At 39.7% G+C, this 11,745-nt stretch overlaps 1 protein-coding gene across 2 annotated transcripts in view; it reads right to left on the bottom strand.

The window, feature by feature from the left end:
- CDIN1 (CDAN1 interacting nuclease 1) overlaps positions 1–11,745 on the bottom strand; it is a 685,937-nt gene that overhangs the window by 501,699 nt on the left and 172,493 nt on the right. For both annotated transcript variants that reach the window (XM_082275090.1, XM_082275091.1), the window contains one exon: positions 2,581–2,653. In XM_082275090.1, coding sequence (XP_082131216.1) covers positions 2,581–2,653 — 73 coding nt within the window. The remainder of the gene's footprint in view (positions 1–2,580; positions 2,654–11,745) is intronic.

The following is an 11,745-nucleotide window of genomic DNA, read 5'->3' as shown; positions in this document are numbered from 1 at the left end:
CTTACACACTATAAAGCTTTATTTGTAATGTGCATTTTCTACCTGGTTTAACAGCTGACTTTATTGGAGCAACCTTGGATCACCTAGGCAACTAGAATTTCATTGGCTTTGGTAAAACGCTTACATTTAGAAGGGCTGCATCTTTGAGAGAGGCTTTTTCCCCACTTGCTTCTCTCTTATGTTATTACGTTACATGCTAAGGCTGAACTCATGTTTGCCATTTTTAAAAGCCTCTGGCTTCGGTTTCAAATTGCATATTCACATTTATTAGCCCTCTAAATACCTAACTTTTGCTTGGAAAGTATGAAAAGATTGAAAGGTTGCAGACCATTCCATCTGCACTGCAAACCTCCAGGTCAGGCTGTGGGTAGAGAATTGGGGTGCACATTTTGCTTTGCGCAGCTCCTTTGGGACTACATGTCCCAGTGTCCATTGCATTAGAATCTGCTGCAGAGCAGTGAGGAAGGTTCAAGTTACAAGGGATGGGTTATCTGTTTTGAACAATCCACCAATGTTATGCACTGGATGACTTCAACTTTAACTTCAGCTATATTAGCAGTCATATTACAGAGCTATCAGTCTATGTGCTGTTAGAATACATACGTCTCTCATAAGAAATGGGCATTCATCAGATCACTGAATGTAACTTCAATAAGAGAAGTCATGTCAACTCTGGAGGGGGTTGTAAATGACAGTCGGTCTGCTGCTGAGGAGGCTAGATGTGGTCTGGCAGGAAGTCAACAGCAATAAGCTGAAGTAAAGCTTTATCAGCAGACTGTAAACAGCAAAGAGGCATCAAAGGAGAATCACTTGCAGTAAAACTATTTACAAGACATCCCTGACAGATTCATTAAATAAAATGGGAGTCTGGAGTTCTGCTTTAACTTTGATAAGCTTGTCATTTTAAAATGGGTACATCTACTACTGAAATGTAGGTACTGTGAATATGAAAAAAATGTTTTAGATAAGCATCAACATCCTAGGTAAAGTCAATATTGTGTGTTTATTATGACTAAGATCTACAAACTTATTAAATAATTTGATGAATACCTATTTCGAATTTTCTTTATTATTATGATTTCTTTATTATCATAACTTTTTGACATTAAGTTTGGCCAGATCTTTTGCTGCTTCTGTCACACAGGGGTCTATTTATAAATGTTTTCACGCTAGATTCACACAATTTTCAGTTGAGATTCACACAAACTTCTAGTTGAACTCAAATGTGTGAATCCTGTGTGAAAGATGTGTGAAAAAAAATCTATAAAATAGACCCAATAGTATTTGATGTTAAGAGAGACAAATAATCTAAGCCTGGTATTTTTAAGTAAAAGTTGTGCCTTGATTAATATGATGAAATGTGCAATCATAAGCATGAAAAAGTAACTGCCCCCTGCCTTTTATCAGCCTAATTAAGAGACTAATTAGAGTCATCTGTCTGAATGCTAGCATGCCTGGTTTGGATTAGCTCTGTTCAATATTTAGGCTCATACACACTAAGAAAATCAGGCAAACATTTTTGTCCGAGGTATGATTTTCTGATATTCTGTGTGTGCACAACTTTTGATAGCTGATTCCGACCTTCTGAATGAAAATTTCCAAAGGTAAAAACTCCAAAAAAAAATTTGTATGGGAACAGAATGAAATTTTTATTTAATGTGTAGCATTTTGGTATGATTTGTATGAGAAAAATCAGAAAAGAAAGACTGCGTAAGGGCCCTTTCACACGGGCGCTCCGTATGTCCGCAAATCATCCTATTTTTTTGCGGATGATTTGCGGACATAATGTAAGTCTATGGCATTGCGGATGTCAGCGGAATACCATCCGCTGACATCCGATTTTCTTCCTGTCAGTTCTGTTCCATTTTTCGGAACGGAACAGAACCCTATTTATGTTCCGTGCAAAAAACGGAAAGGAAGGAAAATCGGATGTCAGCGGTGTCATCCGCTGACATCCGCAATCCCCATAGACTTACATTATGTCCGCATATCATCCGCAAACGGATGGGATGATATGCGGGCATACGGAGCGGATGACATTTGTCATCCGCTCCGTGAAAAAAAAAAAAAGGACCGCAGCGGAGCTTTCACACGGAGCGGCCGTGTGAAAGAGCCCTATGATCATAAACAAATAACAAAAAAAAAGCCTTTGTCATACGAGAATTTTCGTACATTATTTCCTTCCCCGGGTTCCAAAATCAGATCGTTCGGTGGATTTTCTTGTAGAGTGTACCCCACTTTACTCTCAGGTTCTTAAAGCAATTGCTAAAAAAGTCAAAGTAAAAAAAATAAATAAAAAGAGACAGATCCTGCCAAGTAAGGTTATTTTTAAAAGGTACTTGGAAAAAAAGTCGATGAGTTCTGAACAAGTTTATAAACCTGATTTATGCATTTGTAGACTGCATAAAATTGCAGTATAGACAATGTGGAAAGTTTGACTGCTGGGACTTTTTCTTTTACCTCAACATTTTTCAGCCCTGGGTGTACATTATTCCCCTTTCCAAAATTGTGATACAATTTAAAACCCAAAAAATCATTTGTTAAAAATGTATGTGTCTGAAGTAGTTAAACCATACATACGTGGTTGCCCATCTTGGCCTTGAAGGTATCTCTCCAAAACAACACGTGCAATGAGAGCTGGAGAAAAATCCACCTATAAAAAATAAATCATATAATTCATAAGGTCACTGCCCATTTTTAGTGAAAGCTCTAGTCAAATAGACTGGGAACTCCAAACATATACAATCTGCATTAGGGAAACTATAAGGGTTTTTAGTTAATTTCATTTCAATGTATTTATAAAAATCCATACATTACATGGGACTTAAAGCACAGCAAAAGGTTTTTTTTTTTTATACGCAATGCTGCCTTTCATTAAAACCTCTAACAGAAGCATTCTGGAAGGAGGAGGCGTAAATAGTTCTGACTCATACAGTTGCATATGTTACTTTTAAGCTTGCGATACTACACTCTGTAAACAACAAGCAAAATATTTCATATTTACCCAGTACATTTTTTAAATTTCCGACCATAATAAATAAAAAATATAAAGAATATAAAGAAATTTGCTATATATATATTTTTAAAAGAAACCTTTTACTATAATGGAGTATACAGGAGTACTCAATGGTGCTGAATGAGGACTTGTATTCTGTAATGCCACTGTTTATAATGGTACTGAGATGTAATCTATGAATATGCTAAATGTCGTTATATTCTACCCTTTGCTGCCTTAACAGAATCTGTGGTCTTTTTTTCATGACTATATACATAGATAACCTGTGTTCAAATATCTACTGACTTATTATACATGTATAGTATAAGTGCCAGACTGTTTTGCAGAAAAAACTAAATTTTTTGAATACCAATTGGGGATCAAAAAAATATGCCCGCCTTTCCCAGTACTACTATTGGTTGTTTAAAACAAATATATAACTTTGCCCATTAGAGGAAAAACAAGAGCTTCTCTTTAAAACATTACAAATTCTGGAAGAACCCTCTGCACACTCTTCTACACCTTTTCCAGTAAACTATGCAATGTAAAACAGGGATTTTTAGTTCACAGTTCTCTTTATAACCTACCTCCTCTCCTAATATCTATCGCACCGGCACTCCCCTATCTAAAATGGTTAGTGTGAGTTTCAACAAAGGTCTTACACAGGGCTATGAATCCTTCCCTCATCCTATGTGACAGTGCTCAGGTCTGATCATTGGTCACTGTGTTTAATGCATGGAAGGGTAGAAGGTTACATGTTCTTCACGCCTGGAGGACCTGATTTCAAGAGCTCTGGCAGATGAATAGGGCAGAGGAGCACAGGGAAGGAAAATATTAGAGATCCTCCTCTTCTCGGGTCCCCCACCGGGGCTCCTGACCCCTCCCTCCTGCCGAGTGCCCCCACAGCAAGCACCATGCTATGGGGGCACCCGAACCGAGCCACTGCTCTGTGTGTCAATTCAGACATTGAGCCGCGGCTCGGCTTCACCACCTCACTCCCCTCATTGGGTCCCTGACTTTAACTGACAGCAGCGGGAGCCAATGGCTCGCTGCTGTCTCAGCCAATAAGGAGGGAGATTCCCAGTCAGCAGAGGCTCGCGTGCAACATCACTAGATCAAGGACACAAAATTGGGCAGGTCAATAACTGCACAGCATGTAGCAGATATCCTACAGAATGACCTGGATAAAATAACGGAGTGGGCAACAACATGGCAAATGAGGTATAATGCGGAGAAGTGAGGTTTTGCACTTGGGGACTAAAAACATAAAAGCACAATACAATTTAGGGGGGGGAACTTTTGGGGGAATAAAAAATGGAGAAAGATCTGGGAGTCCTGGTAGAGGATAGGCTAAGCAATAGCATGCAATGTCAAGCGGCAGCTGCCAAAGCCGGCAGAATATTAGCATGCATAAAGAAAGGGATGTATTCCAGAGATAAAACTATAATCCTTCCACTTTATAAAACTCTGGTCCAAACACATCTGGAGTATTCTGTCCAGTTCTGGTCGCCGGTCCTCAGGAGGGATGTGTTGGAGCTGGAGAGAGTCCAGAGAAGGGCAACTAAACTAATTAGGGGATTGGAGGACCTTTATTATGAAGAGCATCTGCAATCGCTTGATTTATTCTCCCTGGAGAAGAGACGCCTGAGAGGAGACATGATAGCAATTTATAAATATCTCAATGGTGATCTCAGCATAGAAAAAAAAGCTATTCAGTTAGAAGGATTGCATAAGGACTAGAGGGCATACAATGCGACTAGAGGAGAAGCGTTTTAACCTCAGGCAACGTGGGGGGTTCTTTACTGTTAGGGCTACAAGATTGTGGAATTCTCTACCACAAGAGGTGGTTTCTGCGGGAAGTATGGTGGCTTCCAAAAGACTCTTAGACGTACATCTCAAGAATCAGAACATTCAGGGTATGAGAGATGATTACGGCCACATACACCTACACAGGTTGAACTAGATGGACTATTGTCTTTATTCAACCTCACCTACTATGTAAGATGGGCTCAGGTAAGTATTAGGGGGGCTGCTATACACAGAAGGTTTTTTATCCTAATGCACAGAATGCATTAAGATAGAAAACCTTCTGCCTTTAGAACCACTTCAAGTGTAGGTGGCCGGACAACTGTCAATGACTGAGGGTTTGCTTTAGGGGTTTATTTAAAATAGGTCTTCCTCTGTTCCCCATAAAAAAATGCAAGTAAACAAAAATCAAGTGTTTAAAATGCTTACTTGCCTTTTTTTCTTTCATCTATTTTTTTTTTACTCACTGTAATGTGCCTTTGAACTTCCTAGAAAATGTGTTTTCTCCAAGAGAGTCAATTCCCTAGCACATCCCCATCCCTCCTTGCATATCATAGCCCTCTCTTCATTTGGAAGTGTCTAAATACTGTCTATATTCCTTCCCTCACCTCCCAACATAACCTTTTTATGCAGCTGCCAAGAAAGAAGGGAAGGGGAATACTATAGAGGAGCATTTATTAACCTTTTTTTACCCTAGAAGAACCCATGAAATAATTGTCAGGTCTTTGGAAACCACTGCTAAAACTAATTTATCGAAGGACAGTGGCAAAAATACCTCTTACATTGGTGACTATTGGGAAAAATTACCCTTACAAAAGCGAAGATCAGAGTGCCCGACTTACATACAGTTAAAAAGAGCATTGGGTTTATGCAGCTGGCTCAAGTGGCAATGCAGGCCCCATCAGATGAGAGGTCAATAAGCCACAGCTCAAGGAACCCCTGGAAACCTTTGGAGGAATCCTGGTTGAGAATGGTACAGAGTATCACTTGTGACAGCTGACATCATATCCAAGATGGCGGCCAGCAGCAGTTTCAGGGCTTTAGGAGGTCTAAGGAAGCCTTTTATGGGTAAATAACTGGCATAAAGTATGTTAAATGCACATATAATCTTAAGGCAATTTTTTTGTTCAAATTAATTATCTTGTGGCAAGATCTTCTCAAGCTTGTAACCCAAGCTAACTGCACAATCGATTAAGTATAGACAGAACTGTATAGAAATGTGGAACTGCGTGGGCTTGCGTAAAGATCTAATGTATTTGTAAAAAAAAAACTGGGTGGGTTGCTTCATAGACTGATAGCACAAGATGGATTATTTTTCATTAGGTCTAAACAGGCATTGAGCGTTTTCTTTTTCAGCCTGTAAAAGCAGGCATTACAGGTTAAGAAAAAACAAAGCCCAGTTCACTCAGGAGCGGAGCTGAATTATTATTCTGACCAACAGAGTACATTAACACTGAAATGCTAGACACACCTAAACACAAGTGCAATATACGTCTTTTAGCACTTTTAAGTAGCATTTTCCTGCCAGTAGTTCTGGCGTTCAGAGGAGCTCAGGGCCAGATCAAAAGAGCATGGATAGTAGGTTATATGGTTTTCAATGGCATAGTTCACACCTGTGTGGTCAGTTCCAGGGCATTCCAGTTCCAGAAAAAAAAGTAGAACATGCTGCATTTTTTTCTGCGCTGGACTTTACTGGAACACAGTAACTCGCACCAAAAATGCACCGAACACACCTAAATGCACCAAAAGCACTGGAACACATGTCTTTATTTAAGGTTAAAAAAAAAAAAAAAGAGCAACAATGCACTGGACTGCGTTAAAAATGCACATGCAGAAAAGCATCTGGAACACATCCGGATTGTGTTTATGTGGTGTGAACTGGCCCTTAATCAGACTCCCTTAGTGAATGAGGACTTATAGTGGCGGCTATAACTGACTTCCTATGAATACTACTTTCTTGGCTGTCTATGGCTCCATTTTTTCCTGAGCCACTGACCTGAAATACATTCAGAAAGTAGGGCTCGGTTCACACTGCCATGACCTGAAAGTTGCATGACTTTCAGAGCGACTTTGCCAGGCAACCTCAGTGTGGCTTGAAACGACTTTAATGCAACTTCAGGAAATGCCTGGGTAATCTTCCTGTAATGTCGGATCCAAATCACATTAAGATGAGGATCCGACATCCATTAAGGTCTATGAGCACAAGTTGGATAGAAGTCGCCTTGAAGTAGTACAAAAACCTTTTCTAAAGTTGTAGCAACTTCAGTAGTGCTAATTAGCACTACTGAAGCATTGACTAAAATGGTATTTCACATGTCACGTGACTTGGGGTCTCAAGTCCGATCCCATGTCACAGCATTGTGAACGGAGCCTTAGAGTTAAGTCAGAATTTTTCATCTGCATACTTTTTTTGCTGTTTATTCAACTGAAGCTTTCACTTTACTTTATGTCCCATAAAAACAAACAGGGAGTAAAAAAAAAAAATCTGTCCAAAGGCTCTGAACGGCCCATCAACTAAAGCTGGGAGATATCCCTTCACTACTTCTTCTGGCAACATTAGAAATGTTTTGGATTTACCATTTTCCTCTGTCCCAGTTATAGCGGTCACTAGGAATGTGTCTTCCCAGTGGTTCACAGACAGCAATAAAAACCTGACAGAGGCTTCAACACAAAAAAGTTTTGATCTTATACTTTAAAGCCACTGGGTTAGCATGAGAGCCAGATAACCAGCAATTTCCAAAGAAAGGATAAGCAATAGCAATCTCCATTCTCTATTACTATAAATATATTTGAAAGAATTATGGCCTCTTTGGTAAGAAAGCCAAAGAAAGTCCCCATTCTTAAAGGGTTCAAAGCCTTTCAAGCAAGCATGCAGTTGCCAATCTACAGATTTTTTTTAAGTGCACTGTAAACTTTCCACACTGGATGCCTCCAGCTGCCATTTTGCTCTTGCTGGGCATTCAATGTTTCCCTTTGCCTTTAACCACTTGCCGACCAGCTGTAGTTTTACAGCGGCAGGTCGGCTCTGTCCCGCGAAACGGCGTACCTGTCGTGGGACTGCTAGCCCAATCGCCACAGGGGAAGCTAATCAGCGGGTCTGGTGGCCGTGATTGCCACCGGGCCACCCACGATCCCCGTGGAGACAGAACAGTGGTCTGCCGTTGCAAACACCGCAGACCACTGTTATATCAAGGGATCCTGTGTTCCTCCTTTTTAGGAACTCAGGTCTCTGTGTTCATGCAGCAAGCCAATTCCCCCCCCCCCCCACAGTTAGAAATTACTTCCTAGGAACGCATTTAACCCTTTGATCGCCTCTGGTGTTAACCCCTTCCCTGCCAGTGTCATTAGTACAGTGTCGGTGCATATTTTTAGCACTGATTACTGTAGTAATGTCACTGGTCGCCTAAGTGTCAAAAATGTTAGTTAGGTGTCCGATCTGTGTGCCGCAATGTCGAAGTCCCGCTAAAAATCACTGATTGCCGCCATTACTAGTAGAAAAAAGAAAGAAAGAAAATTACAGAAATCTTTCCACTAGTTTGTAGACGCGATAACTTTTGTGTAAACCAATCAATATACACTTATTGGGATTTTGTTACCAAAAACATGTAGCAGAATACAAATTGGTCTAAAATGATGAAAATTTGATTTTAACATTTTTTTTTATTGGGAATGTTATATAGCAGAAAGTAAAAAATATTGTTTTTGATTTCAGAATTGTCACACTTTAATTTAAAGTGCAAAAAGTAAAAATTACAAAAATTATCAAATACCACCAAAAGAAAGCTCTATTTGTGGGGGGGGGGGGGGGGAAGCACATCAATTTTATTAGGGTACAGCTTTTCACGACCGCTAAATTGTGCCGTATCAGTGCCGTATCGAAAAAAATGGCCTCGTCATTAAGGGGGTAAATCCTTCCGGTCCAGGAACAGTGGGCTCCCTCCAGGCAAACCGGCCCTTCATTTATCCACTGCTACTATATATATATATGCTCCAACTTGGAGACTCTCAAAAATGATATAGTTAGGACTGAAGTAGACAGAGGAGCCTTGATGTAGACACTGTGGCTTCCACGTTAATTTGCAAATGTGTGCAACTAAAACCTCTGGTTTCAACAAATTGTTTATCAATTGGGGTTTTTTTTTTTTTTTTTTGCAGGCTAGCTGGTAAGCGTGCTGGGAATTTTTGTTTGGTGTGGTTATTCATATGAGGACCTTGAGTAGACCTTTTCTCCAAGTGCTAATATTAATTTACATCAATTTAGGGTCAAGGGTGTAATCTCACTTTGGTCTATTTGAAAGATTTCTGATATAAAAACATTTTTGTACAAAAACATAAAGTTGGTTTACTTTCACACCATGTTTATTGGACTGAGTTGCTCAAGGTAATAAAAGTTTAAAAGCCATTATTTCCAAAAGGGTCAGTTCATGTTAATGCATTGCGTTGGTGTTCACTGAATGATAACTGAACAAGCTGAATTTAGCTGTAGCATGTACATTACAGAAAAATATTGTACCTTGGCTCATATTGTGAAAAATAAAACCACATGAATGCAACTTATTAAAATAATGCACGTTGACGTAACACAATATGCTAAAAAGGGATGACAACACATTTAGACTGAAGTGCATTTAAGTGCATCACAAGTGGCATGAATTCAGCCTTAGCTCTACATTGTACTTAATTAAATACTTAATTGTTAATGGGCTGTGGTTTGGAGTAAGTCCACTTTTGTATTTCGTTATTGGCACAGCAGGTACAACCATGTCATAGGACAATCTCTGCTAACTACCTATAGATAAACAACTTTGCAGCCCTTCAACAAATATATACATTTGTTTTATTTTTAATCAAATGTTTTATTAAGAAATAAAATAGCAGGTAGGTGAGGAGGTTACAATTGTTCATATTAACCAATGATAAGACATCTTAAGTGACAGCAGAACAAGGATGCTAAAGTGATAATAAACCCTTAAAAAAAGAACCCACTGAAGTAACTGGCCTCAGGTGATACGCAGTGATAAAGCAAATCCTTCTACACAAGCTGTACCCATTTATCTGCAGCTCACTCTCCTACGCAGATTCTAGGAGGCAGGGGCAGGGACGTGACATACTACACAGCACAGAGCTGAGTGTAATATGACACCTGAGTGGAAGGAATAGACATGCCATTCTTTACATATTCGCATTGGGAAACATTCATATCTGAGGCTGTCAATCACTTGCTGTATGCTTTAAAAGGGGATGGGCAGGCCATCACCATGGATTGCCTGCTGTGGTGCCTGAGAAAACTGTCTCATGCAGATAGCAGAACAGAGCTGCCAGGATCCACACTAGGTGCTATGGAGTCAAATACACACAATATAAAGGTATGCTTTGTCCATTTTTATTTTCACAGGTTTACAACTACTTTTTTAGAGTATAAGTTAATGAAGACAAAGCCCAATGTTGGTTTTAATAGTTCCAGGAGTTCTTTTCACAAGTAAACTATTGTACAAATTCCTGCAAGATTAGCAAAAGACTAAACAGCCGTAATTAAGTAAATTTGGAAAACACAACAAGAAAACTCTAATATTCACGACATGGGAAGATGTATAGACGTAGAACACACAGATTAACATATTTCTCATAGAAGAAACAGCTCTGGAATTACACTCTGTAATCGAATCTACATCCTCAGACACTTCAGTCACTGAAGGCTCCTTTGTAAGTGTTGGAGCAGAGACAGTGACTTGTTTGAATATCGCAGCATAATGAATATCCTGACAGCTTTTCAAGGCTTATAATCACAGCATCCTTTCATCTTGATTTAGAAACTAGGAAGAAGGCTTTGAAATGAGCGCACAGATAACTTGTTTAGTTGCTCAGTGTGTTTGTCTTTACTTTGCTGTCATCTTGGCCTATAGAGGATAGCCTGAGTTGTAATACTTTCTCCTGCAGAGGGCCAATGGAACTGCTCCACGGTGTTTTATATCAGTGTGATGCCAGCTGTATGCCTGACCTCATTGTTTCACTCTAGCTTTGAACAAGAGCAGGTATTTATTCTGCCACACACCAATTTCACTGTCGAATGAAGTATCACATTTATTAGGCTCTTGTTATCCCCGGAGGCCAAACTGGCAGTTTTCAGAGTGCCATCAAAAGCCATTAGTACGTCATGCCTTCTAGTGAATGTGTCACCAAAAATATATTTGCTGTAAGTGTTTCTTATCCTTAAAATTAATTTTCAATATTGAACCACTACATTCTTATTTACAAGCAAATATCTGGTGATCCAGCCAGATCCCCTCCTGTAACATTCTGAGGAGACCAAGCATAGAAGCAGATCTGTGCTGGCATGTTCTGTTTGCCTCCCCCAACTTGCTGATGAGGGCAACAGGAAGAAGTGCCTGTAGTCCCATGGGCAGCTTTGTTGCCCTGCCCCCTGTCCAAGTCCTGCTTTGCCTGACAGATTCTAGAGAATGTTTTTTGCCCCCTAAATTCCACAGAAAAAACAACTTCCAGGAGTGTCCTTACTGCAGGACACAGCAATGATGTGGAGATCAGCAGGAGGAACCAGTGAAAGCTTCTGGAAACCCGGAGAGTGACACTTAGCAACAGACTTCAAGATATAGTTTCTCATGACCAGACCATTGTGGAGGGGGTGGGAGATATAGTAACTTGTTGGGGGAGGGGGGGGGGGTTAACAATGACTAGATTCAATCTCTAAAATAGACTAAAAGAATCCCTGAATTACTTATATGTTTTGAAGAAAGGATCCAGGATTTCAGTTGGTCATGTAAGGTTCTTGAATAAACATTTTCTCCAAGGGCTCATATTATCTACCTTAATTTAGGGTCAGTGGTATAATCTCACTTTGGTCTATAGTAAAGATTCATGAAACAAAATAAATCAGTAGAATTTATTACAAATAATTAGAAAGCACTACCTTCCAGAGTCTGGGCTTC

This window comes from Pelophylax lessonae (assembly GCF_965119305.1).
Source record: "Pelophylax lessonae genome assembly, chromosome: 13".
Classification (NCBI taxonomy): Eukaryota; Metazoa; Chordata; class Amphibia; order Anura; family Ranidae; genus Pelophylax; species Pelophylax lessonae.
Note: the sequence above shows the minus strand (reverse complement) of the source record. Positions and strands in the feature narration are given on the sequence as shown.